Raw genomic sequence first — 25,126 nt, 5'->3', positions numbered from 1 at the left:
GAGGCCAATAGGATGGGACACAATTCATACAGGGACAACCTATTAAGGAGAAGAGAGATTGGGAGAGGGCGCATGGCACAGTTGGTGTGAGGATCATTTTCCTAGAAAATTTTGATGTAATGCTAATTGTTACGTCTAGTTATTTTCATTTTATAAAATCGGCCAATCTTGGTAAGATTTTTTTTTTTTGGTTGAATCGATACCCTTTGATACGATGGATTTAAAAAATCACTAAAATTTCATGAAATGCCCTGACCCGCCATGACCTACCCACCCTGATGGGCGGCTACTCATATTAAGCAAACAATAATCTCCATTTGTGAAGAAATTATGATTCCCAACTCATTAAAGGTATTATTTATTGATACGAAGGTTTTAAGCAAGTTGAACTCATGACCTCTTGTTTGCAAGGTATCGATCTGTGCCATTCAAGATATATCCTTTGGAATTAATTATGGATTTTTTTTATTGGATGCACGTTATATGGGGGACCAGATATCAATAATGATCTACTTTTATAATTAAAAATAGGTCTTACCAAAAAAAAAATCCATTAAAAATAGGCTAAATCATAAAATAAATGTTTTTTTAATACTATTTATGTCAAAAATATTGAAGATTTCAATCCCCCCCTTTTTTTTTTGACCTTTGGGTTTTCAGCCAATGAGATAAACCTTAAATGATTGACTAAAATAATTTAGCATTTACAGCTGTGCAGGAAAACGTGTCCACAAATTGCAAAAGCCACAGACATACCGTGTCGATACCGTGTATGTATCAGTTTTGCTAAGCGCCATAAGCGCTTATACCAATACCGTGCTGATATTGTATCGGTAACACAGTATAAACAAGGGGTAAAACGGTTAAAAAATTCTTTTTCAAGGAAATTTAGAGGTATTTTTATCTGTTACAGTTGATCTAGACCGATACCATATCAATATCGTATCAATTTTGCAGATTATCGGTACCTGTTCCGATACCGTGCACCGTACACTAAAACCATGGTCTTCAATCCATTTCCTTCTGTATATATACAGAAGCAATGGTCCCAGTGTTTGCAAAGGAAGCACTGTTCTATCGTCTGAAGCAGAAGCAGTGGAAACACAAGAAGTTCTCTTCACATGAATGCGGTTGATGGGTAAACTAGGTATGCTTTTATAACTCCACTTTTCCACTCTCTCTCTCAAAATAACCTAAGCAGTTCTGAATCTGATCTTCCTGTAAAACACGGTTTTTTTCAAATCGTTGCCAGCCTGACTAAACAAGGAGAAGGGTGCTGAGTTCGAGCTTTGTTTCATCTTTGGTGTGCCCGGTTCTTTCTATGGGAGGCTCTTTCCATCCAAAAGTTTAGACTTCGTTCATTGCGATCCTCTATTATAGCTCCCATTAATTGGCTCTCTCAGGTAAGCATCTTCACTACTACCCTATATTCCTTAATTCCCAGATCAATTGTTTCTACTGTCATCTTTATTATTTAGAAGGCTTTTAGCGCGATGGCAAGGCCTCATTACCGTCAGCACAGTGGTGCGGGTTTGAGTCCTGGGAATCAGCCTCTCCGTGAAAGGGGTAAGGCTGCCTACCATCTACTTCTCCTAGACCTACCAAACACTGAAGCCTTGTGCATTGGATCCGACCCTTTATTTTAACAATGAGAAAAAAACTCATCAAATCTATGTCAATGGGAAAGCCTTCCTTCAACAGCTCATAAGGATTTCTAGTTCCTTTAAAATTATTTTATAGGGTTTTCTGATTAAATTTATTTATGAAATTACCATTGATGATACTTATTAATTGTCACACTAAGGTTAGAGGAAGAGACAATTTTATCAATCAATATTATAAGAACAAACATCAATCAAAACACGAAAAGAAATAAAAATAGAGTAAAATGACAAAAAGATTTAACGTGGTTTACACACCAATATAGTGTGCTACATCTGCAGGCAAAGGCGAAACCAATTCACTATGTAAATCGGAGAAGGGTTATAATGGAGATTCCTCAAGAACATCCAAAACAATGTTGTTGCTTTCTCCCAGAAACCCTAAATCGAAAAACCCCAAATCTCACTCTTTTTACATCAAAACAGATAAAAGAATATAAATACTCTTCCATTATGTCATTCAATGGAAACATAGAGCAAAGAAAGCAAGCGGAAGAGCAAAGATGTCTTGCGGGTCACTTCAGGGCATGTAACTCATCCCATAACAATTTTTTGCTTCAAATTTGATACCTCATCTAACCCGTTTATGTCAACACAACCAGCACTGAGAAGGGGCAGAAGGAGCCAAGAAGGTTATCTTATCTTTCCTTTCGTTTGCATCAAATGAAGAAGTAGGTGTTGGAGTGGAGGAGAGCATCCCAAAACCAGAAGAGAATATATTGTTGGGGAAAAAAAAAAACTCTTTCACTCTTGTGTGTAAGTTAACAGAAATCCATAACGATAATTAAATATTCATAAAATAATAACAATAAAACAAATCAACCTAAACTATAAAGAACACAACAAATGTGCCTTCTAAGATGAAAGGTAAAAACCAAGACATCTTGTCTAAGTAAACCTTTCGTTTTTATGATAAATAATAGGTTACAAAATATTCTCTCTAAACAATATTAGAAACTACTAAACCATCACAAATAAACCCTTCTTAGATTATAAAATACCTCATCAAAATAAATAGACCCTCATCTCAAAATCCAGCATCACCATTACACAAACTGCAACCTAGTACTGAAAACACCTGAAGATGAATTCTCAGTCACACAACATACGCAATAGGATCAGAAAATACAACACAGATCCTCTACAGTGCGTTGCCTAGCTTGTCCTGCCTGTGCTGTGCAGACACAGGGCCACGAGCAATGATCGCCTTACTCCCACTCGGGCAAGGGTAAGGTGGTCAATGCACATCACCTTGTGTCTGTGCAGCACGGCAAGACGGGCAACACGTGCCATAGAAGATCTAGATCCCAAAAAATATGAGAAAAAAACACTTTTGTACGAATCCAGATCTTTTACGGTTGAGCTACCAGGCAGGACTGTGCTATCGAGACACAACAAGGGGGAGAATGATTGTCTTACCCTTGCTTAGGCAAGGGTAAGACGATCATTCCCTGCCTTACTGTGTCTATTGGATAGGGGTAAGGTGATCATTCCTTGCCTTGCTGTGCCTCGACGGACGGGCAGCTCGGCAATAAAGGATCCACATTGCTTTTGGTTTTTTGGATGAAAGTGTAATCCACATTGCTTGTGTACAGACTTTTTCTCCCTTGACAATTGACATAAAGCCAAAGTCAGTGACTTGAAAAATGAAAACCAAATGTAACCAACTTAAATTGATTACATGTGGGTCCCTCTGTACGAAACCCATCTGGAGAATGGTCCGGAGAGACTGTGGGAGTGTCTCCTACACGACCGAGAGTCACGTGGAACACAATACTGTGCTCTGTAAAATCGAAATTAATTTTAGAAACAATTACTATCGCTATCCTACACTTAACCTATAATTATCAAAGTTATCTTACGTTAAACTTCTTTTATGATAGTACCCTGCTTTTAAACTTTTACATATCTTTTTATCCTCATATTTTTAAATACCTTTATTACCTTTCCTTTTCACCTAGTAACCTGTTAATCTATTTAATCTATCGTTCTTTTTTTATTTTTTTACTATTTTTATCATTGAAATAATAAAAAATAAAAGCACCCACCTGCTTCTTTCTCTCTCCAGTTGTTTATTCCATTCGATTTTTGTTTTGTTTTTTTCTTCAATTTATCAATTTAATTAATTGTTTATTTAACATTTCATCCTCATCGTTCTTCTTCGAACAGATCATGGTTCTATGTATCGGTATCGTATCACCTATATCAGGGGATATGTGCCTGTTTTGCTAGTCATCGACACCGATACCGTGTTGATACTGTATCAGTATCACGGTACAAACAAGGGATAATTAAAATGATCCAAAAACTCATTTTTTAAGGAGATTCAAGGGTAATTTTATTCGATACAGGCGATCCAGGCTGATACCGTATTGGTATCGTATCAATTTTGCAGGTTACCAATACCCGTTCCAATACCGTGCACTAAAAGTATAGAACAGATCAACTCTCTTCAAAACACACGTACCCCACTTCTTCTCTCTCTTCCTCTTAATTAAATGAAATGCATTTTAACAATAATGTTCTCATGAAATGCATTTTTTATAATGTTCTCATTCTCGGCCCAAATAAAGACTTAATTGACAAGTAGGAATTTAAGGGTATTGTTTGGTATGCACTTCCATTCTGAGAAGGGGCAAGCCCGAGTCTTTGATATATTTTCTTCTTCTTTGAAGTCCAAGCAGGGATTGATTTGAAGCTGGAGAGTCTTTGATTTGTATTTTTCTTCTTTGAATTCCAAGCAGGGATTGATTTGAAGCTAGAGAGTCTTTGATTTATTTTTCAGTCTGTGAAGTCCAAGCAGGGATTGATCGACAAATGCAATTTAAATCTCCTTAACACCAATTGCGAAGTTGCTGCTTAAGAGTCTTCAGATTTAGAGAAGCCATGGAAGTCCAACAAATTTTCCACATGAATTGGGGAAATGGAGAAACTAGCTACGCTTGTAACTCCATACTTCAAGTACTCTCTTTCTCTCTCGTTATTTAAAATTCCCAATCTCTAATTTCTTTCATTTTTATTCTTCTAATTAAGAGGTTGAATTTGGGGGTCTCTTTCAGAAACTAGTGATAACAAAGACAAAGCCAGTGGTGATTGGGAGCATTTTGGATTTGTATACCAAAAACTTACCTCCATGTTTAAGGGTAGCAGATTTGGGGTGCTCTTCAGGTCCCAACACCCTACTGGTGACCACAGAGATCATTGAGGCTATTGATGAAACATGCCATCAGTTGAATCGTAATACGCCTGAATTCCAAGTGTTCCTCAACGATCTTCCATCTAATGATTTCAACGCCATTTTCAAGACCTTGCCTACCTTCTATGAGCAACTAAAGAAGGAGAAGGGTGATAAGTTTGGGCCATGTTCCATCACTGGATTACCTGGTTCTTTCTATGGCAGACTCTTTCCAAGCAATTCTATAGACTTCTTTCATTCCTCTAACAGCGTTCACTGGCTCTCTCAGGTTTGTAACGTATATAATCAGCTTCTACACCTCCTCTGTATCAATTATGTATCATAACGTCGATTTCGTATTCATGATAAAAAATAGTTGTTTTTATCATTTAAGAATGCGAGATCGACCTAGAATGCATACCAAACACATGGATACATGATTACGTTTTAGTTGGGATTAATCGGGCTGATAAGACACTGTTAAAAGAAACCATTAACTGACTAAAACCGACCGCATTGATAGCTATCGGTTTTGGTTTGGTTTTTATGGATCAAACACCTTATAAGGAAAAATTGAAGAAAAAAAAAGACCAAAAAGACGGTTTAATACCCTTAGGTTACTAATTACTTCTGCCTGCCCCTACTTCCGTGTGCGACCTACACACAATGAGGCACGCAAAGACCGCTTTACCCCCCACTTGGGTAAGGCGGTCTTTGCATGCCCCATTGTGTGTAGGGCGCACACGAAAGTAGGGGCAGGCGGAAGGAGAGGATCTGGACTCTTGTGTCATATGTTGGACGGTGTCCTACTCTTTTTGTCGAAAATCATCATGAATCTAGCTTTAAAGGTGATGTGGACAGCTTATTCACAAAATTGGAACACCAGCATGAGTTCGGATCCTCTACTTCCGCCTGCCCCTACTTTCTTGTGCACCCTACATACAACAAGGCATGGAAAGATCGCCTTACCCCTGCCCTTGCGCACCTCGTTGTGTGTAGGGCGCACAAGGAAGTAGGGGCAGGTGGAAGTAGAGGATGTCGAATTGATATAGAAGATAAAAGAATCCAAGCGGTTGCTTATAAAAATACCTCTCGATCTTAACATGTTTGTCTAGAGAAACTACGTCTCCAACTCTTCCTCCTCCCCCTCCCCCAACGAAAGAAAAAAAAAAAAAAAAAAAAAAAAAGGTTATATCTCAGGATGAATATTTTTCCTATCATGTGCATTGATACAAAGTGTTAATATATTTCTTAACCATGGTATATTAGGTTCCTTCGATGGTTGAGAATAACAAAGGGAATATTTACTTGGCAAGGACAAGTCCTCCCAGTGTGGTCAAAGCATACTTGGAGCAATTTCAAAAGGATTTTTCCTTATTTCTTAGCTTGCGTGCCAAAGAAATAACACCAGGAGGACGAATGGTCCTAACACTAGTAGGCAGGAGAAGTGAAGATCCCTTTGGCAAAGAGAGTTACCTTTGGGAGCTATTGTCCAACTCACTCAATGATTTGGTCTCAAAGGTACTATGCATGCATGCTTAGTATTCCTTACATACCATGTAGATCAAACCTACAAAATTTGTGGTTAGCATTGATTTTCTTTCATGTTCAAATTATTAAAATTCTCTTAAATTTGTTTTTTAGGGTCTCATTGAAGAAGCTAAAGTGGATTCATTCAATTTGCCTTATTACATACCTTCTTGTAAAGAATTAGAGGACATAATTTGTGCAGAAGGATCTTTTTATCTTGATCAGTTTGAAATCTTTGACGTCAATTGGGATGCAAGTGATGATGATGATGACAACAAAGAATGCATGTTCGATAGATTTATAACTGCCCAGAAAGTGGCAAAGTGTATAAGAGCTGCGATAGAATCCTTGCTCGCTTGTCACTTTGGGGATGTTGTAATGGATGTTCTATTCAATAGGTACATGGAGTATCTCAGTGACCACCTCTCAAAGGAGGAGGGTAAGTTTGCTAGTATTGTCATTTCCTTGAGAGGGAAGTGAAGCTTTGGGATTTTGAAGAGGGCAGCAATGTTAATGTAGTCGATCATTTCCTTCATAAATAAGTAAACTGTCCAACCCTCTTTTGCCACTAGAAAGAAAAAGTAAATGGTCACTTTTTTAAATAAATAATGTTGTGATTTTGAAGGTGGGATTTTTTTTGAATAAAAAATATTAAATCCCCAACAAAAGAAATTTCTAAAAATATCACGAGACAAAATTGCCATCAAGAAACACTATGCTTTGGACAAACAAAGAGAAAGACAATAGGAATAAAAAGCCAACCCAATGATTGTTGGAAAATCAAAATTGGATCACCTAAAACAAGAGCCTTAATGAGCTCACATAGTAATCTTCCAATGGGCATCAGATTTTCCAATTGGCTAAGCCAAGAAAATGAGGGGTAAACCTAATACTCTTTACTCCTAGTCCTAAGCTAAGTAAAGACTTGAGTGACTTTCCCATCAAACTCTTCTTTTTGCTTCAAATTTGACGTTTGACAATAAGAGTGCTGTTTGAATTGCTCACAATGATTTTTTTTTTTTCACGAACGCACTAATCATATTGAGATAGACTATCATTTTATTCGTCATCATCTGCTTTGTGGTGTTCTCACTCTTTATTTTATTCCATCAGAACATCAACCTGCATTTATCGAAACACATCATTTTGGTCGTTTTTTATCGTTGGTATCCAAATTCAAATTGGGTTTCTTTGATCCACCTTGAGTTTTTTGGTTTTTGTTGTTTTTTTTTTTTTGGAGGGGGGAGGGGGGGGGGGTTAGCTATAATATTGTGAAAATTTTCTCTGTGTCATTAATTTCCTTATATCCGGTTTCCTTGTTTGTATGTTGTCATATTAGATGGCATTTTTGCATATTTATTCTCATCTCTAAAATGGAATACATACACAATTTCATACACGATGAGAGAGTGGAAGAGGCCAATAGGATGGGACACGATTCGTGCAGGGACAATGTGTGAAGGAGAAGAGAGATTGGGAGGGGGCGCATGACACAGCTGGTGTGAGGATCATTTTCCCAGAATATTTTTATGTAATACTAATTGTTATGCGTCTAATTATTTTTATTTTGTAAAATCGGCCAATCTTAGTAAGATATATATATATATATTTTTTGGTTGAGTCGATACCCTTTGATGCGATGGATTTAAAAAATAAAACTAGAATCGAAGGATCCACTAACTCCAATTCCAATTAATGTTTAAGAAAAAAGATCTTTGTCTGGGAGTGGGCCTACACCAACATTGTCATGAGTCTATCTCTCTTCTTCCTATATGAAAAGACATCTCTGCCCTCTTGTTTTAAAGAGGAGGGAGATAGACACATGTGTATAGAAAACTGCTTCCCTAATGTTTATTATCAAAACCCATTTTAGAATCAACCATGAGCCTATGATTACACTTATAAATATCCATTTGTATTCCAATTAGTGTCGATTCATAATCTGTAAAATAGCAAAATCAAAAAAACTTATCTCTTGCAACTAGATTCATACGACTTCTAAATAAAAACCTTAAAAAACAAAAAAAAAAATACCTGTCAAAGTTTTAAAATCAGTTGCTGAACCAAATTATCATCTACCAATAAGACAGATGACACGTGGAAGAGTGAGGAGAGTGTATTGGTCGGATAATACCCAGTCGAGTTGAACCATGCAACCAGATTACTATAAACTAACCCTAAGGAACGAATCAACCCTATGGGTCGTTCATCCGACATCGGACCTAGATAGACCACCTGAGAAAACACCACCACAACACGACATTTGTTGGTCAGTCATCCCACTGACCACTAAAGTCGACCTGACCCACCTGTCCTATTCAGCAAAGATGATTTAGCCGCCATTCAGCATGCAGTCCCACGTCACTCGTACTTGTCAGACACCACTGGCAAACACTTAGGTTGACCAATAGGCAACTAAACCTTAATTGTAAACTAACTTTGACCAGTGACTAACTTGGTTCAAAACATCCTCGAATGGAGTCACACTTTCTACATGACCTCCTAACATCCGAGGAGCTCCACCTATTCAGATCGAGGACATCCACAACAGTCCACCATCACAAGAGTCGTTCACTGATCTATCATCGTAATCCTTTAAATAGTAAATTTGGATCATCTACGGCTTGCCTACCCGTAGCAGTCTCCTAATGAGGTGCGGTGTAATGATTGTCCAAACGCCTTGCCTGAGTAGGGGTAAGGTGGTTATTGTTCCACACCTCATTAGGAGGCTGCTACGACTTCTACAGGCAGCAAGCCATAGACGATCCTGATCCATAAATAGTGAAATAGTAGCACCTAACCCAGATAAATGGGTATCTCTCATTTTCCACTTTGGATTTGATTATTATCTGTTACGAGAGGCTTAACTTAGGCATCAGAGCGTCCCAATCGGTTCAGGCCGGCACTTCTTTGTTCAACTTTGTTCTCTTGTGCAAGTCAGATCGACCACAGAAGAGCATCAAATCAGATCTTACCGCAATACCAGGAATCCAACTTTCTGATCAATAGTATGTGGTCCGATAAAAGAAAAATTAGACCCTGTGAGTTTCACATGACTTGGGCAAAAACACCGAGTCAATAGAAACTAAGACTGACTAGGACCCAGTTTGATCATTTCTTTAACCTAACCGAGTCTTCATGACTCCTAATCAAGTTTCATGTTTTTTTACTCAACTTGGATGACTCGCCTATATCAAAACCAGATGGTTATCCAACTATGCTCTATACTTGATCGACTTTCTGTTCTATTTCATGTATTTTTTTTTTTTTTTTTGGATGGTGTAATAAAAATAGATTCATGAAAACAAGGAAACAAAGAGAAATCAGAAGAAGATTTTTTAGATATGTCAATCAATCAAACAAGGGGGCAGCAACCATTCCAAGAAAATGAGTCCTCTTATGATTTATTGATGGTGCATGATAGTGAGGTATACAAGTTTAAAACACTGAAGAAATGCGTTAGTAATCCTTCCCTTCTCAAACCTAATCCCGACCCTCCTCCTCCAAATCAGAAAAAAACAATAGTAGTAATAAGGGAGAAAGAACGTTACCTGGGCATGTGCGGTGTACTGTCCCTTCCCTTCCTCAAACATAACCCCAACCCTCTCCCACCACACCATAAAAAAAGCAATAATAGTAATAAGGGAGAAAGAACGCTATTTGGGTAAGTGCGGTGCACTGCCCCTGCGCCCAGACATAGGCACGCAAAATGACCATTGTGCCTCCATGGAAAGGTGGAATTTCCCAAAGGAGGGGGTGGTTGTCATTTCTTGTGCTCCTATGTCTAGGTGCACGGGCAACGCAAACCAAATTACGCGGTAGAGGTAATCTGTGTCCTTTTTTGTTTGTTCAAACTTGGGTCTTTTGAGAAACAAGTAATAACCAAGGCTAAGCCAGTGGTGACCATGGTTTGAGGAATCAATAGTAGATCGTTATTGGTGGAACTGATACCAATTTGTATTGATATTGGTGGATCGGTCCGGACAATTAAAGATAAAAATATATTGGTAAATCTAACCGATCCGGATCGATATTGACATAGATCAATAGCAATTCCTATACTGATGCCAATTACTAAAATCCTAGTGGTGACTGAGAGCATCTTAGATTTGTATTGCACTACGTACCTTATCTACTACGTACACACTAACTACCATAACATGGTTTTCATTTTATATGCGAAATTCTGTTGGGACAATAGCATGCATCATCCACCTACCTACAGAATCCAAAATTTGATATTGGGGCTCATGGAATAAAATTTTCTTATAATGAACTAAGAAATATCATGCGATGTGATGCAATGCAATTCGGGGTGGGGATTTTGTCTAGTATTGTTCCATCTTTTATGTATATGGGTTCAAGCAAGTTCAATGAGGACCCCATGCATGACCATCACCATCACCAACGAAATGTGGTAAAAATATCAAATAATAAAAACCATAATTGAAACAGAAAGGTCATTTAATCTTGATCGATCGATTCAAATTCTTTGATTTGTATTGGGATGTATTAGATGATGATAATAATGGGTTCCTCTTGGGTAAGTCTTTAAGAGGGCAAAAGTTTGCAAAGTAGATGAGAGTAATTTGAATCCTCTACTGTTGAGTTGTCTGACAGGATCGTGCTGTTTAGATACGGTGAGAAATGTAATGACTCCCTTACCCTTTGCCCTAGTGGAGTGATGGATCAATTGTTCCACAAATACTTACGGCATACCTGTGAGTACCTGTCAAAAGAGAAAGGTAAATTTGTAAATAGTCTTTTCGTTGAAAAGAAAATGAATGAGTTTACATAAAAGTTGAATTAATTAGATCATTCTCAGCCCCCTAAATCTCAATCTCTCTCTGACTCTCTCAACAACAAAAAAAAAAATGGTTTTATTATAGGAAAATTGTCCTATAAATAATGTAATTAAGGTGCAATAAATGAGGTAAACCTAATATTAATTTATAGAGTTCATCATTACTAAAGAGAAAACTACCAATCAATTCATCAGATATGTCGCAAGGCACAATACATAGGCTATCACCTTCACTTTTTTTATTATTATTTTATTTTGTTAAGCGGCTATCTCCGGCTTTTATTCACAAAATGACTTGGTCTCTGAGGTATGCTTAGTGCTTACCATGAAGATGAAACCAACAATTTCATGGTTAGCATGTATTAATCTTCTTCATGTTTTACATTATTAAAAATTTAAGGTATTGGGACTTTTGAGGAGAGTAATAGGAATGTTAATTAATGTGGTCATTTCAATCAGAAAGATGTAATAAGAATGTGTGTATGCTTTGGGTGACACTAGCTAGTGCTACTAGAAAGAAAAAGTTAGTGGTTCATCTTTTCAATAAATGATGTTTTAATTTTAGAGGTAGATTATTTAATGGAAAGATTTTTATCTCAATTACATGTATTTGGTCAGGTATGTAGTCCATACCTGATTTTGAGTTCAGATCACCTACCCATACCAATATCGATACACTTAACATATATGATTGGGTACTGGTGACGTATGGATTAAAATCCTATGCAATACGGGCATTTAACGGTGCACTGCGGTTCGGTCCTAAGAGTTCGACACATGAAAGAAGCTTCATTCAAAGGTGCAAGCTCGATGCAAGGCATTTTTTTTTCCTTTACTTACATCTTGAGTTTGGCACCGTTAGATATCGCATCTTCCACGTGTTGAGCTCTCAGACCCACACTTTAATACACTGCAAAGAATTTTTTTTCCGATGACTTATGTACGTCCCATTTGCTGCCACTATTAAAAATGATGTAGTTTTTTTTTTTTTTTTTAATCAGTTATCATTATTTACTAAATGGTAAATTGGGTGGGACTAAATATTAGTGGTAGAAAGGTCCTATAATCCCTACTTATATGTTGAGTTTGAACATATGAACCTATCATTATAACTCGTCAAAGTAGAAGAAATTTAAAATAAAAATAAAAAAACACAAATTTTCAAAAAATCTGAATATTATTTCAAAATCATGTAGAAAAATCAAGAAACAATAGAGGAAATGACATAAATGGTTGAGTCATCATATGATTGTGATGGGTCATAAAATCCAATATGTGGTCTATACAAAAGGTGACCAAAAACATATTTGTGTTTTGCATGACACATTTTGTTCTTCTGGTGCCTCGGCTTGTTAACATTGTCAATACGAAATCAATTAGTTCATATGAATAGCGTCGGAAACATTTTTCCCAAGATAGGATCATCAAATTGAATATAATAGTTGGATTTTATTTTATGAGAAGAGTAACGTTAACCAATGTTGTGCTTCGGCGTGTACTTATGCTCAGATATAGTCTAGTGTGAAAAGATCGGCACACCTTTTCCGTCTTTTCAAGGGTTGCATCAGCCTTTTCAAACTAAACTCTGTCTAGGACCTCTAGGCGTAAGTACATGCCTAGGTACAACATCAGTTAGCGTTTTTTTTCCCTTATTTTATTTTTCTTTTCTTTTCATTTCTTGACAACCAAATATAGCCCTCGTATCATCAACCGTCCAAATTTTAACGACAATATATTGATCTGACAATATCATAAGTTATAGTGCATTTTTTATTGAAAATCATCATGTGGACAATTGGTATACCCAATTGTAAAATTTTTCGAGACCTAGGGCTCTGACCAATTAAAAGTTCATGAAATGCCTCTGCCCGCCGTGACTTACCCACCCTGAGGAATTAAGATTCCCAACTCATTAAAGGTATTATTTATTGATAGGAAGGTTTCAAGGAGAGGAGAGTTGAACTCATGACCTCTTGTTTGCAAGGTATTGGTCTGTGCCAATAAAGATACCCTTTGGAGTTAATCAAGGTTTTTTTTTTTATTGGATTATGGGGGGCCATATATCAATAATGATCTACTTTTAATACATTAAAACTAAGCCAAATCATAAAATAAATGTTTTTTAATACTATTTATGTAAAAAATATTAAAGATATATCACCTCTTTTTTTATTCTTCTGGGTTTTCCGCCAATGAGATAAACCATAAATGATTGACTAAAATAATTTTGCATTTACAGCAGGCAATGGTCCCAGTGTTTGCAAAGGAAGCACTGTTCTATCGTCTGAAGCAGAAGCAGTGGAATCACAAGAAGTTCTTTTCACATGAATGCGGTTGATGGGTAAACTAGGTATGCTTTTATAACTCCACTTTTCCACTCTCTCTCTCTCTCTCTCTCTCTCTCTCAAAATAACCTAAGCAGTTCTGAATCTGATCTTCCTGTAAAACACGGTTTTTTTCAAATCGTTGCCAGCCTGACTAAACAAGGAGAAGGGTGCTGAGTTCGAGCTTTGTTTCATCTTTGGTGTGCCCGGTTCTTTCTATGGGAGGCTCTTTCCATCCAAAAGCTTAGACTTCGTTCATTGCGATCCTCTATTATAGCTCCCATTAATTGGCTCTCTCAGGTAAGCATCTTCACTACTACCCTATATTCCTTAATTCCCAGATCAATTGTTTCTACTGTCATCTTTATTATTTAGAAGGCTTTTAGCGCGATGGCAAGGCCTCGTTACCGTCAGCGCAGTGTTGCGGGTTTGAGTCCTGGGAATCAGCCTCTCCCCGTGAAAGGGATAAGGCTGCCTACCATCTACTTCTCCTAGACCTACCAAACACTGGAGCCTTGTGCATTGGATCCGACCCTTTATTTTAACAATGAGAAAACAACGCATCAAATCTATATCAATGGGAAAGCCTTCCTTCAACAGCTCATAAGGATTTCTAATTCCTTTAAAATTATTTTATAGGGTTTTATGATTAAATTTATTTATGAAATTACCATTGCTGAGACTTATTAGGAAGAGACAATTTTATCAATCAATATTGTAAAAACAAACATCAATCAAAACACGAAAAGAAACAAAAAAAGAGCAAAACGATAAAAAGATTTAACATGGTTCACACACCAATATGGTGTGCTTCTGCAGGTGAAGGCGAAGTTATTTCATTATGTAAATCGGAGAATGGTTACAATGGAGATCCCTTAAGAACACACAAAACAACATTGCTGCTCTCTCCCAGAAACCCTAAATCGAAAAACCCCAAATCTCACTCTCTTTACATCAAAACTGATAAAAAAATATAAATACTCCTCCATTATATCGGGTTGATCCATCGGGTCAGGTCGAGTCAAACTGTACCATTCCAAGAAAGGAACAAGAATTAATGAACACATTCCAAGAATGGGAACGTACGAAAAACCCCATTCTGTGATTCTCGTTCCTCCTCGACCCATCTCTCCGACTCTTCTCCAACAACCTTTATCATTCAATGGAAACATAGAGCAAAGAAAGCAAGCGGAAGAGCAAATATGTCTTGCGGGTCACTTCAGGGCATGTAACTCATCCCAACTTTGCTTCAAATTTGATACCTCATCTATGACCGTTTATGTCAACACTACCAGCACAGAGAAGGGGCAGAAGGAGCCAAGAAGGTTATCTTTCCTTTCCTTTGCATCAAATGAAGAAGTGGGTGTTGAAGTGGAGGAGAGCATCCCAAAACCAGAAGAGAATATATTGTTGGAAAAAAAAAAATAACTCTTTCACTCTTGTGTGTAAGTTAACAGAAATCCATAACGATAATTAAATATGTATAAAATAGTAATAATAAAACAAATCAACCTAAACTATAAAAGAACACAACAAATGTGCCTTCTAAGATGAAAAGTAAAAACCAAGAGATCTTGTTTAAGTAAAACTTTCGATTTTATGATAAATAATAGGCTACAAAATATTCTTTCTAAACAATATTAGAAACTACTAAACCATCACAAATAAACCCTTCTTAGATTATAAAATACCTCATCAAAATAAATAAACCCTCATCTCAAAACCCAGCACCACCACCACACAAACTGCAACCTGGTACTGAAAACACCCGAAGATGAATTCTTAGTCACCCAACATGCGCAGTAGGATAAGAAAATACAACACAGATCTTCTACGGCTCGCTGCCCTGTCCTACCTGTGTTGCGCAGACACAGGGCCGAGTGCAATGACCGCCTTACCCCCGTTCCGGCAGGGGTAAGGCGGTCAATGCACACCGCATTGTGTCTGTGCAGCACGATAGGACCGGCAGCACGCACTGTAGAAGATCTGGATCGGAGAAAAAAAAACTTTTGTACGGATCTAGATCCTCTACTGCCGAGCTGTCCGACAGGACCATGCTGTCGAGACACAGCAAGGCGGGAAATGACCGTCTTACTCCTGCCCGAGCACCTTGCCCAAGCAGGGGTAAGGCGGTCATTCCCCACCTCGCTATGTCTCGACAGACGGTCCTACCGGGTAGCTCGACAATAGAGGATCCAAATTGCTTTTATACAGACTTTTTCTCCCTTGACAATTGACATAAAGCCAAAGTCGGTGACTTGAAAAATGAAAACCAAATGTAACCAACTTAAATTGATTACATGTGGGTCCCTCCATAAGAAACCCATCTGGAGAATGGTCCGGAGGGACCTTTATCTCCTGAGGTTCGTTGATCGGTACGGTTGTGTGGTTACTCTCATAGGGAGGGCTGAAATTACCATTCCACCCCCTGATAGAACACACTGCTCGGGTGGGGTCCACCCCCCTTTTATTAGAGGCACTAGGGAACCGTACCTGACAGGGGAACCACAGGTGATAAAAATTCTGGTCTGGAGTGAGTGTGGGAGTGTCCCCTACAGGACCGAGAGTCACGTGGAACACAATACTGTGCTCTCTAAAATCAAAATTAATTTTAGGGACAATTACTATCACTATCTTACACTTAGCCTTTAATTACAAAAATTACCTACCTTAAACTTTTTTTCTAATAGTACCCAGCTTTTAAATTTTTACATCTTCTTCTACCTTCATGTTTAAAATACCTAGATTGTCCTTCCTTTTCACCTAGTAACCTGCTAATCTATTTAATCTACCATTATTCTTCTATTTTTTTTACTATTTTTGTCATTGAAATAGTAAAAAATAAAAGCACCCACCTGCTTCTTCTCTCTCCGATTTTTTACTCCATTCGGTTTTTGTTTTGTTTTTTCTTCAATTCTTCTATTTAATTAATTTTTTATTTAACATTTCATCCTCATCGTTCTTCTTCGAACAGATCATGATTCTAAGTATCAGTATCGTATCACCTGCATTGGAGGATACGTACTGGTTTTGCTAGTCATCGATATTGATACCGTGCCGATACTGTATCAGTATCACGGTACGGACAAGGGGTAAAATGGTTAGAAAACTCATTTTTTAATGAGATTCATGGGTAATTTTGTCCGATACAGCCGATCCAGACCGATACCGTATCGGTATCGTATCAGTTTTGCAGGTTACCAATACCCATTCCAATACCGTGCACTAAAACCATGGAACAGATCGATTCTCTTCAAAACACCCCACTTCATCTCTCTCTTCCTCTTAATTAAATGAAATGCATTTTTAATAATGTTCTCATGAAATGCATTTTTTATAATGTTCTCATTCTCGGCCTAAATAAAGACTTGACAAGTAAGAAATTAAGGGTATGTTTGGTATGCACTTCCATTCTGAGAAGGGGCAAGCCCGAGTCTTTGATGTATTTTTTTCTTCTTTGAAGTCCAAGCAGGGATTGATTTGAAGCTGGAGACTCTTTGATTTATAATTTTCTTCTTTGAATTCCAAGCAGGGATTGATTTGAAGCTGTAGAGTCTTTGATTTATTTTTCTTTCTGTGAAGTCCAAGCAGGGATTGATCGATCAAATGCAATTTAAATCCCCTTACACCAATTGCGAAGTTGCTGCTTAAGAGTCTTCAGACTTGGAGAAGCCATGGAAGTCCAACAAATTTTCCACATGAATTGGGGAAATGGAGAAACTAGCTACGCTTGTAACTCCATACTTCAAGTACTCTCTCTCTCTCTCTCTCATTATCTAAAGATTTCCAATCTCTAATTTTTTTCATTTTCATTCTTCTAATTAAGAGGTTGAACTTGGAGTCTTTTTCAGAAACTAGTGATAAACATGGCAAAGCCGGTGGTGATTGGGAGCATTTCAGATTTGTATACCACCAACTTACCTCGATGTTTAAGGATTGCAGATTTGGGCTGTTCTTCAGGGCCCAACACCCTACTGGTTATCTCAGAGATCATTGAGGCTATCGATGAAACATGTCATGAGTTGAAGCTTAGTACACCTGAATTCCAAGTGTTCCTCAATGATCTTCCAAGTAATGACTTCAACAACATTTTCAAGACCTTGCCGGCCTTCTATGAGCAACTTAAGAAGGAGAAGGGTGAAAAGTTTGGGCCATGTTCCATCACTGGGTTACCTGGTTCTTTCTATGACAGACTCTTTCCAAGCAATTCTATAGACTTCTTTCATTCCTCTAACAGCGTTCACTGGCTCTCCCAGGTTTGTAACGTAATCAGCTTCTACACCTCCTCTGTATCAATTTAATATCATAATGTGGATTTCATATTCATGATAAAAATAGTTGTTTTTATCATTTAAGAATGGAAGATCGACCTAGAATGCATACCAAACACATGGATACATGATTACATTTTAGGTGGGATTAATCCTGCCAATAAAACAGTGTTAAAAGAAACCATTAACTGACTAAAACCGACCGCATTGATAGCTATTGGTTTTGGTTTGGTTTTTAGGGACCAAACACCTTATAAGGAAAATTCGAAGAAAAAAAGACGGTTTAATATCCTTAGGTCCCTAATTTATTGTCTCATAGAATCGACTTCCTCTACTTCTGCCTGCCCCTACTTCCGTGTGCGACCTACACACAACGAGACGCGCAAAGACCGCCTTATCCCCACTCGGGCAAGGCGCTCAGGCAGGGGTAAGGCGGTCTTTGTGTGCCTGTTGTGTGTAGGGCGCACATGGAAGTAGAGGCAGACAGAAGTAGAGGATCTGGACTCTTGTGTCATATGTTGGACGGTGTCCTACTCTTTTTGTCGAAAATCATCATGAATCTAGCTTTAAAGGTGATGTAAACAGCTTATTCACAAAATTGGAACACCAGCATGAGTCCGGATCCTCTACTTCCGCCTGCCCCTACTTCCGTGTGCGCCCTACATACAATAGGGCGCGCAAAGACCGCCTTATCCCTGCCCTTGCACTCCTCGTTGTGTGTAGGGTGCACACGGAAGTAGGGGTAGGCGGAAGTAGAGGATGTAGAATTGATATAGAAGATAAAAGAATCCAAGCGGTTGCTTATAAAAATACCTCTCGATCTTAACATGTTTGTCTAGAGAAACTACGTCTCCAACTCTTCCTCCTCCCCCTCCCCCAACGAAAGAAAAAAAAAAAAAAAAAAGTTATATCTCAAGATGAATATTTTTCCTATCATGTGCATTGATACAAAGTGTTAATATATTTCTTAACCATGGTATATTAGGTTCCTTCGATGATTGAGAATAACAAAGGGAATATTTACTTGGCAAGGACAAATCCTCCCAGTGTGGTCAAAGCATACTTGGAGCAATTTCAAAAAGATTTTTCCTTATTTCTTAGCTTGCGCGCCAAAGAAATAACATCAGGAGGACGAATGGTCCTAACACTAGTAGGCAGGAGAAGTGAAGACCCCTTTGGCAAAGAGAGTTACCCTTGGGAGCAATTGTCCAAGTCACTCAATGATTTGGCCTCAAAGGTATTGTGCATGCATGCTTAGTATTTCTTACATACCATGTAGATCAAACCTACAAAATTTGTGGTTAGCATTGATTTTCTTTCATGTTCAAATTATTAAAATTCTCTTAAATTTTTCTTTTAGGGTTTCATTGAAGAAGCTAAATTGGATTCATTCAATATGCCTTATTACATATCTTCTCGAAAAGAATTAGAGGGAATAATTTGTGCAGAAGGATCTTTTTATCTTGATCAGTTTGAAATCTTTGACGTCAATTGGGATGCAAGTGATGATGATGCAGACAACAAAGAATGCACGTTCAATAGATTTATAACTGCACAGAAAGTGGCACAGTATGTAAGAGCTGTGATAGAATCCTTGCTCGCTTGTCACTTTGGGGATGTTGTAATGGATGTTCTATTCAATAGGTACATGGAGTATGTCACTGACCACCTATCAAAGGAGGAGGGTAAGTTGACTAGTATTGTCATTTCCTTGAGAGGGAAGTGAAGCTTTGGGATTTTGAAGAGGGCAACAATGGTAATGTGGTCGATCATTTCCATCATAAATAAGTAAAGACTGTCCAACCCTCTTGTGCCACTAGAAAGAAAAAGTAAATGGTCAATTTTTTCTATAAATGATGTTGTGATTTTGGAGGCAGAGTAATGAGAATTTTTTTTTAAAATCTTCAATTCATGTTTTTTTTTTTTTGGGAATAAAAAATATTAAATCTCAAAGAAAAGAAATTTCTAACAATATCACGAGACAAAAATGTCATCAAAAAACACAACACTTCAGAAAACAAAGAGAAAGCCAATAGGAACAAAAAACCAACCCAATGATTGTTGGAAAATCAAAATTGGAACACCTAAAAGTAGGAGCATTAACGAGCTCACATTTCAATCTTTTAAAGGAGATCAGATTTTTCAATCAGCTAAGCAAAGAAAATGAGGGGCAAACCTAATACTCTTACTCCGACGCTAAGTAAAGACTTGAGTTTCTTCCCAATCAAACTCTTCCTCTTTTTGCTTCAAATTTGGTGTTTAACAATAAGAGTGCTGCTTGAATTGCTCACAATGATTTTTTTTTCACGAATGCACTAATCATATTGAGATAGACTATCATTTTATTCGTCATCATATGCTTTGTGGTGTTCTCACTCTTTATTTTATTCCATCAGTACATCAACCTGCATTTATCAAAACACATCATTTTGGTCATTTTTTTATCGTTGGTGTCCAAATTCAAATTGGTTTTGTTTGATCCACCTTGAGATTTTGGTTTTTGTTGGTTTTTTTTTTTTTTTTTTTGAAGGGGGGAGGGGGGGTTAGCTGTAATATTGTGATGGTTTTTGTTGTTTTTTATTTTTTTTTGAAGGGGGAGGGGGGTTAGCTGTAATATTGTGAAAATTTTCTCTATATCATTCATTTCCTTATATTCGGTTTCATTGTTTGTATATTATCATATTATATGGCATTTTTGCATATTTATTCTCATCTCTATAATGGAATACATACACAATTTCATACACGATGAGAGAGTGGAAGAGGCCAATAGGATGGGACACGATTCGTATAGGGACAACATGTTAAGGAGAAGAGAGATTGGGAGGGGGTTTCCTAGAAAATTTTTATGTAATGCTAATTGTTATGCGTCTAATTTTTTTCATTTTGTGTTTATCAAAAAAAAAATTTATTTTCATTTTGTAAAATCGACCAATCTTAGTAAGAATTTTTTTTTTGGTTGAGTTGATACCCTTTGTTACGATGGATTTAAAAAATCAAACTAGAATCGAAAAATCCATTGACTCTGATTCCAATTAATGTTTAGGGAAAAAGATTTTTGTCCGAGAGTGTGACCTACACCAACACTGCCATAAGTCTATCTCTCTTCTTCCCATGTGAAAAGATACCTCCGCCCCCTTGTTTTAAGGAGGAGAGAGATAGACACATGCGTACAGAAAACTGCTTCCCAAATGTTTATTATCAAAACCCATTTTAGAATCAGCCATGAGCCTATGATTGCACTTATAGATATCCATTTGTATTCCAATTAGTGTCGATTCATAATCTGTAAAATAGCAAAATCAAGAAATCTTATCTCTTGCAACTAGATTTATATGACTTCTAAATACAAACCTTTAAAAAAAAAAAAAAAAAACCTGATCAAGGTTTTAAAACAAGTTGATAAACTAAATTATCACCAACCAATAAGACAACAACACGTGGAAGAGTGAGGAGCTGAACCATACAACTACATTACTATAAACTAACCCTAAGGAACGAATCAACCCTATGGGTCGTTCATCGGACATCAGACCTAGATAGACCACCTCAGAAAACACCACCACAGCCTGACATTTGCTGGTCAGTCATCCCACTGACCACTAAAGTCGACCTGACCCATCTGTCCGATTCAGCAAAGATGATTTAGCCGCCAGTCGGCATGCAGTCCCATGCCACTCTTACTCAACGGACACCTCAGACTAACACTTAGTTTGACCAACAAGCAACCAAACCTTAATGGTAAACTAACTTGACCAATGACAAAACTGGATAAGAACATTCTCGAATGGAGACACTTTCTTCATGACCTCCTAATTGAAAGATGTCCAATCCTAGAAGCTCTACCTATTCAGATCGAGGACGTCCACAACAGTCCACCATCGCAAGAGTCGTTCACCGATCTATCATCTTAATCCTATAAATAGTAGCACCTAACTAAGGTAAAGGGGTCTCTCTCATTTTTCACTTTTGGATTTGATTATTATCTGTTGCGAGAGGTCTAATGTAGGCATCAGAGTGTCCCAGCTGGTTCAGACTGGCACTTCTTTGTTCAACTCTGTTCTCTTATGTAGGTCAAATCGGCCATAGAAGAGCATCAAATCAGATCTTACCGCAACACCAGGAATCCAATGTTTCGATTGATTCTTAATTGAATTCGATCGAATTTGAATTGCTGTCGGTGGATGCCAATTCAGGTATTAAAAAACCGCTTTAGTCTATACTCATACTTGACCAAGGTTTAAAACAAGGAATCAAGGTTGCAATCGGCCGAAATCGGTCCCAAAGACCCTAGAATCAACCATTTAATCTGAACACTCACTGATTCTTGGGAATCTTGGTGTGAATCGGTAGTATCAGATCGATAGGAATTGGAATCGGTCCCAGTCGATTCACTGATGCGATTCCCAATTCTTGTATTCATTCACCTGGTGTAAATCTTAAAGATGTGCAAAGCTAAGTATTTCCCCAAGCTGTCTATCTTCCACCCAAAAACTATGGTTAGAACGGGTACTTGGACATGGAATAGTATTGCGAGTACAGTCCCTCTTCTACGGGACATGGTTTCCAGACAAATTGGCAATGGTAAATCTACATCATGCAGGTATGATCCCTGGATACCATCATCAACTGGTAAGTGCATCCCACCTACATCCATGGTTTCAAATAATTTCCATTTGGTCCATGAGCTGATGAATAATTTTGCGTGGGATAGGTTTAAATTGACTTCTTGCTTTGATGATCTCTTTGTTTCAACAATCCAGCAGATTCCCATCTCGGGTTCTGATGATGTGTGGAGATTCAATTTAAATGAATCTGGAATTTTTTTCCACCAAACTAGTGCCCTTGTATCTGTTAGATACTCACAATCATCATAGACAACAACCTAGGCCTGTTTTATTCCATTGGTGGAAATTCTTTTGGAAATTTAATATTCATCCCAGATTTAAAATCTTTTTTTGGCGTGTCTTACATACAGGGCTTCCCACAAGGGCTTATCTCTCGAAATGGATTTCAGTCGAGCCTACATGTGTTTTTTGTGGTTCACACAATGAATTGATCTGGGATCTCTTCCTTTCATGTCATTGGACTAAGCATATTTGGGTTGCTGGCCCTCTGGGATTAAAGACCGAGCACTTATCTGCACCCTCTATACTTGACCTCTGTGTCTCCCTCCTTGGCAAGTTTGTCTTGGATAAACAATCTTGCACATGGTTTTTTTTCAGTTTTTATTAGCACATTTTATTTTCTTTGGATTGTAAGAAACAAGATAATTCATTGTTTTGCTCCGACCGATCCTGTATTGGTTGTTAAAAATATCATTCGATGGTTGGCTGACCTTCACATCCATCCCCCTGACCACACATCACCCACTCACTGCATCACTCACAACAAATGCACTATTACTAACGATCTTTTTCCTGCTAACGTTAATTTCCAGTTCCCTAGTTTACTGATCGCAGGAGTTTTTCAACCAAAACTTAATCTAGCTCAGTGGGCCTTTTACATGTTGATAGATGGTTACCATTTGCTAACAGATGCAGGGAACTTAAATACTAATGATGCTACTGAAGCAGCGTTGGTAGGACTCTATCATGGTTGGCTAACAGCAAAGGAGGCGAACATTAGGCTACGGAGTATTTGGACCTCCGACAGTACTTTATTTAATCTTTTCAAGAACCCCTTGTCTCTTCCCCTCCCTTGGGCTACCACTGCTATCTATTGTGAATTATTAGATTCAATACTGATCTCTGATAGTATAAGACCCACTTATACACCCCCCCCCCCTAACCACCAGTGACTTTGCTTTACTATATGATAATTAGGTTTTGCTTGTTTCTTGTTTTCCATAAAAAAAAAATCTTAAAGATGTGCGCATTGTACACCATGCGTACATTAAAAGGTTGGAGATTAACGTAAGGATTTAATATTTGGGCTTTTTACAATTATCACCCCAAAATCTTTCATATTTATTATTATCCTCCCAAAAACTTTGAAACAACTGTTACCCTCCCCTGTTGCATGCTAATAACTAAGTGATCCCCACCATTACAGACCCGTAACGGCGGGGGTTAGTCGTGACAGTGTGCCATTGTCACGGATCTTTTAGGACCAAAATGCCCTTTTTGGGGTGGTAATTGTAAAAATTCTCCCACCCCATCACCACCGTCCCTTCTCCTCCTCCTTCTTCTCCTTCTTCTCCTTCTTCTTCATCAGGAAGCATAGTTGCTGAGCTACTAACAGAAAAATCTCCAGTGCTCTTGCCACTGTCAAAGACGAAATTGTTATCATAGGCTTTAGGGTGAGGATCAACATCGTTAGACTTCTCTGAAACACCAACATTCCCAGAGTCTTCCAAGTTCAATTTCTTCATTGACTCTGGAATTTTAGATGCCAAGTTGACTCCCATTGTCACTTCCTCCAAATACAAAACTATTCTCGTCAGAACCTTTGGAGATAAAATTGGCATTTTTAGGCTTCTCTACATTGTTGTTCTGATTCTCAAAACCTTCATTATTTAAATCCCTCTTCTCATCTTGTAGCTTAGACACTCTGTTTCCATCAAAATCATAACTTTTCTTACTATTACTTCCGTAACCAAACACACCTGAACTTGAACTCTCTCCCCAACCTGCACTAAAACTAAAAGTGGAATCTTTAGAAGCCTTTTCCTCTGATTGATTTCCAAAGTTCAACTTCTTCATCTCTTGTCGAAGCGATTCACCGACACTTTCACTTAGCCCGCTCTTTTCCATATTTGAATTTGAGACCAAACTTGTAGAAGCTTCTCCATGACCAAGGTTCGAATAGTTCATGGTCTCAGAATCGATTACCGATGACTTGTTGATTGAAGGAAAACCGTTGAAACGGAAGAGGAAAGGAGAAGAGATCTTTACCTTCGGAAGGGTTAGGGTTTGTTGATTGTATTCGTGGTATTGTTGCCGGAGTTCGGGAATCTACCAAAGCCGGTGACATATCAGGTTAAGAGTCATGAAACCAAACTGTTGGACAAATGATATTCCGTTGAAATTGAATGCTACGATGAAAGAAGCAGAGAGGGATGGGTAATGTTATTTTTGGTTTCATGGCTTGAATATCGTTCCCTCTATTATTGTTCTCTTTTGTGGATCTTTTCGCTCTTCCTTTTCTTCCTTTGTGTCGAAGGAAATGAAGGAAGAACTCTATCACGGGCTTTGGAGGATTTCCTTCATTCAATTAGGGTTTAATTATCGGATATTCAGCACCTGCGACGAGTTGACTAGGGAAGCTGAGACTCTAGTTCTAAGTTCGAAGAACTTAAGGCTTGGGAATCGTCGTCGGCAGTGTAGATGTGGCAAGAACTGTGCGGAGCCCAGGCGATG

General features: G+C 38.0%; 2 protein-coding genes across 2 annotated transcripts; both read left to right on the top strand.

Annotated features, from left to right (window-relative positions):
- The first annotated feature begins 4,507 nt into the window (after positions 1–4,507).
- Positions 4,508–16,873, top strand: LOC122651281 (probable jasmonic acid carboxyl methyltransferase 2). Its single transcript, XM_043844616.1, has 3 exons — positions 4,508–4,622; positions 4,721–5,134; positions 16,861–16,873. Exons 1-3 carry the CDS (start codon positions 4,548–4,550, stop codon positions 16,864–16,866), a joined length of 495 nt encoding a protein of 164 aa, XP_043700551.1. The 5' UTR covers positions 4,508–4,547; the 3' UTR covers positions 16,867–16,873.
- Positions 16,874–17,109: 236 nt separating this feature from the next.
- On the top strand, positions 17,110–19,506 carry LOC122651224 (S-adenosyl-L-methionine:benzoic acid/salicylic acid carboxyl methyltransferase 1-like). The gene is made up of 4 exons (XM_043844529.1): positions 17,110–17,243; positions 17,346–17,750; positions 18,751–19,002; positions 19,126–19,506. The coding sequence occupies exons 1-4, from the start codon at positions 17,169–17,171 to the stop codon at positions 19,489–19,491; spliced, it is 1,098 nt and encodes a 365-aa protein (XP_043700464.1). The 5' UTR covers positions 17,110–17,168; the 3' UTR covers positions 19,492–19,506.
- The last annotated feature ends 5,620 nt before the right edge of the window (positions 19,507–25,126 follow it).

This window comes from Telopea speciosissima, chromosome 2 (genome assembly GCF_018873765.1).
Source record: "Telopea speciosissima isolate NSW1024214 ecotype Mountain lineage chromosome 2, Tspe_v1, whole genome shotgun sequence".
Lineage (NCBI taxonomy): Eukaryota > Viridiplantae > Streptophyta > Magnoliopsida > Proteales > Proteaceae > Telopea > Telopea speciosissima.
Note: the sequence above shows the minus strand (reverse complement) of the source record. Positions and strands in the feature narration are given on the sequence as shown.

Coding starts and splice junctions, on each gene's coding strand:
- LOC122651281 (XM_043844616.1), top strand. CDS start 4,548: ATGGAAGTCCAACAAATTTTCCACATGAATTGGGGAAATGGAGAAACT. Junction 4,623..4,720: donor CTTGTAACTCCATACTTCAA/GTACTCTCTTTC, acceptor GGTCTCTTTCAG/AAACTAGTGATAACAAAGAC.
- LOC122651224 (XM_043844529.1), top strand. CDS start 17,169: ATGGAAGTCCAACAAATTTTCCACATGAATTGGGGAAATGGAGAAACT. Junction 17,244..17,345: donor CTTGTAACTCCATACTTCAA/GTACTCTCTCTC, acceptor AGTCTTTTTCAG/AAACTAGTGATAAACATGGC. Junction 17,751..18,750: donor GCGTTCACTGGCTCTCCCAG/GTTTGTAACGTA, acceptor ATGGTATATTAG/GTTCCTTCGATGATTGAGAA.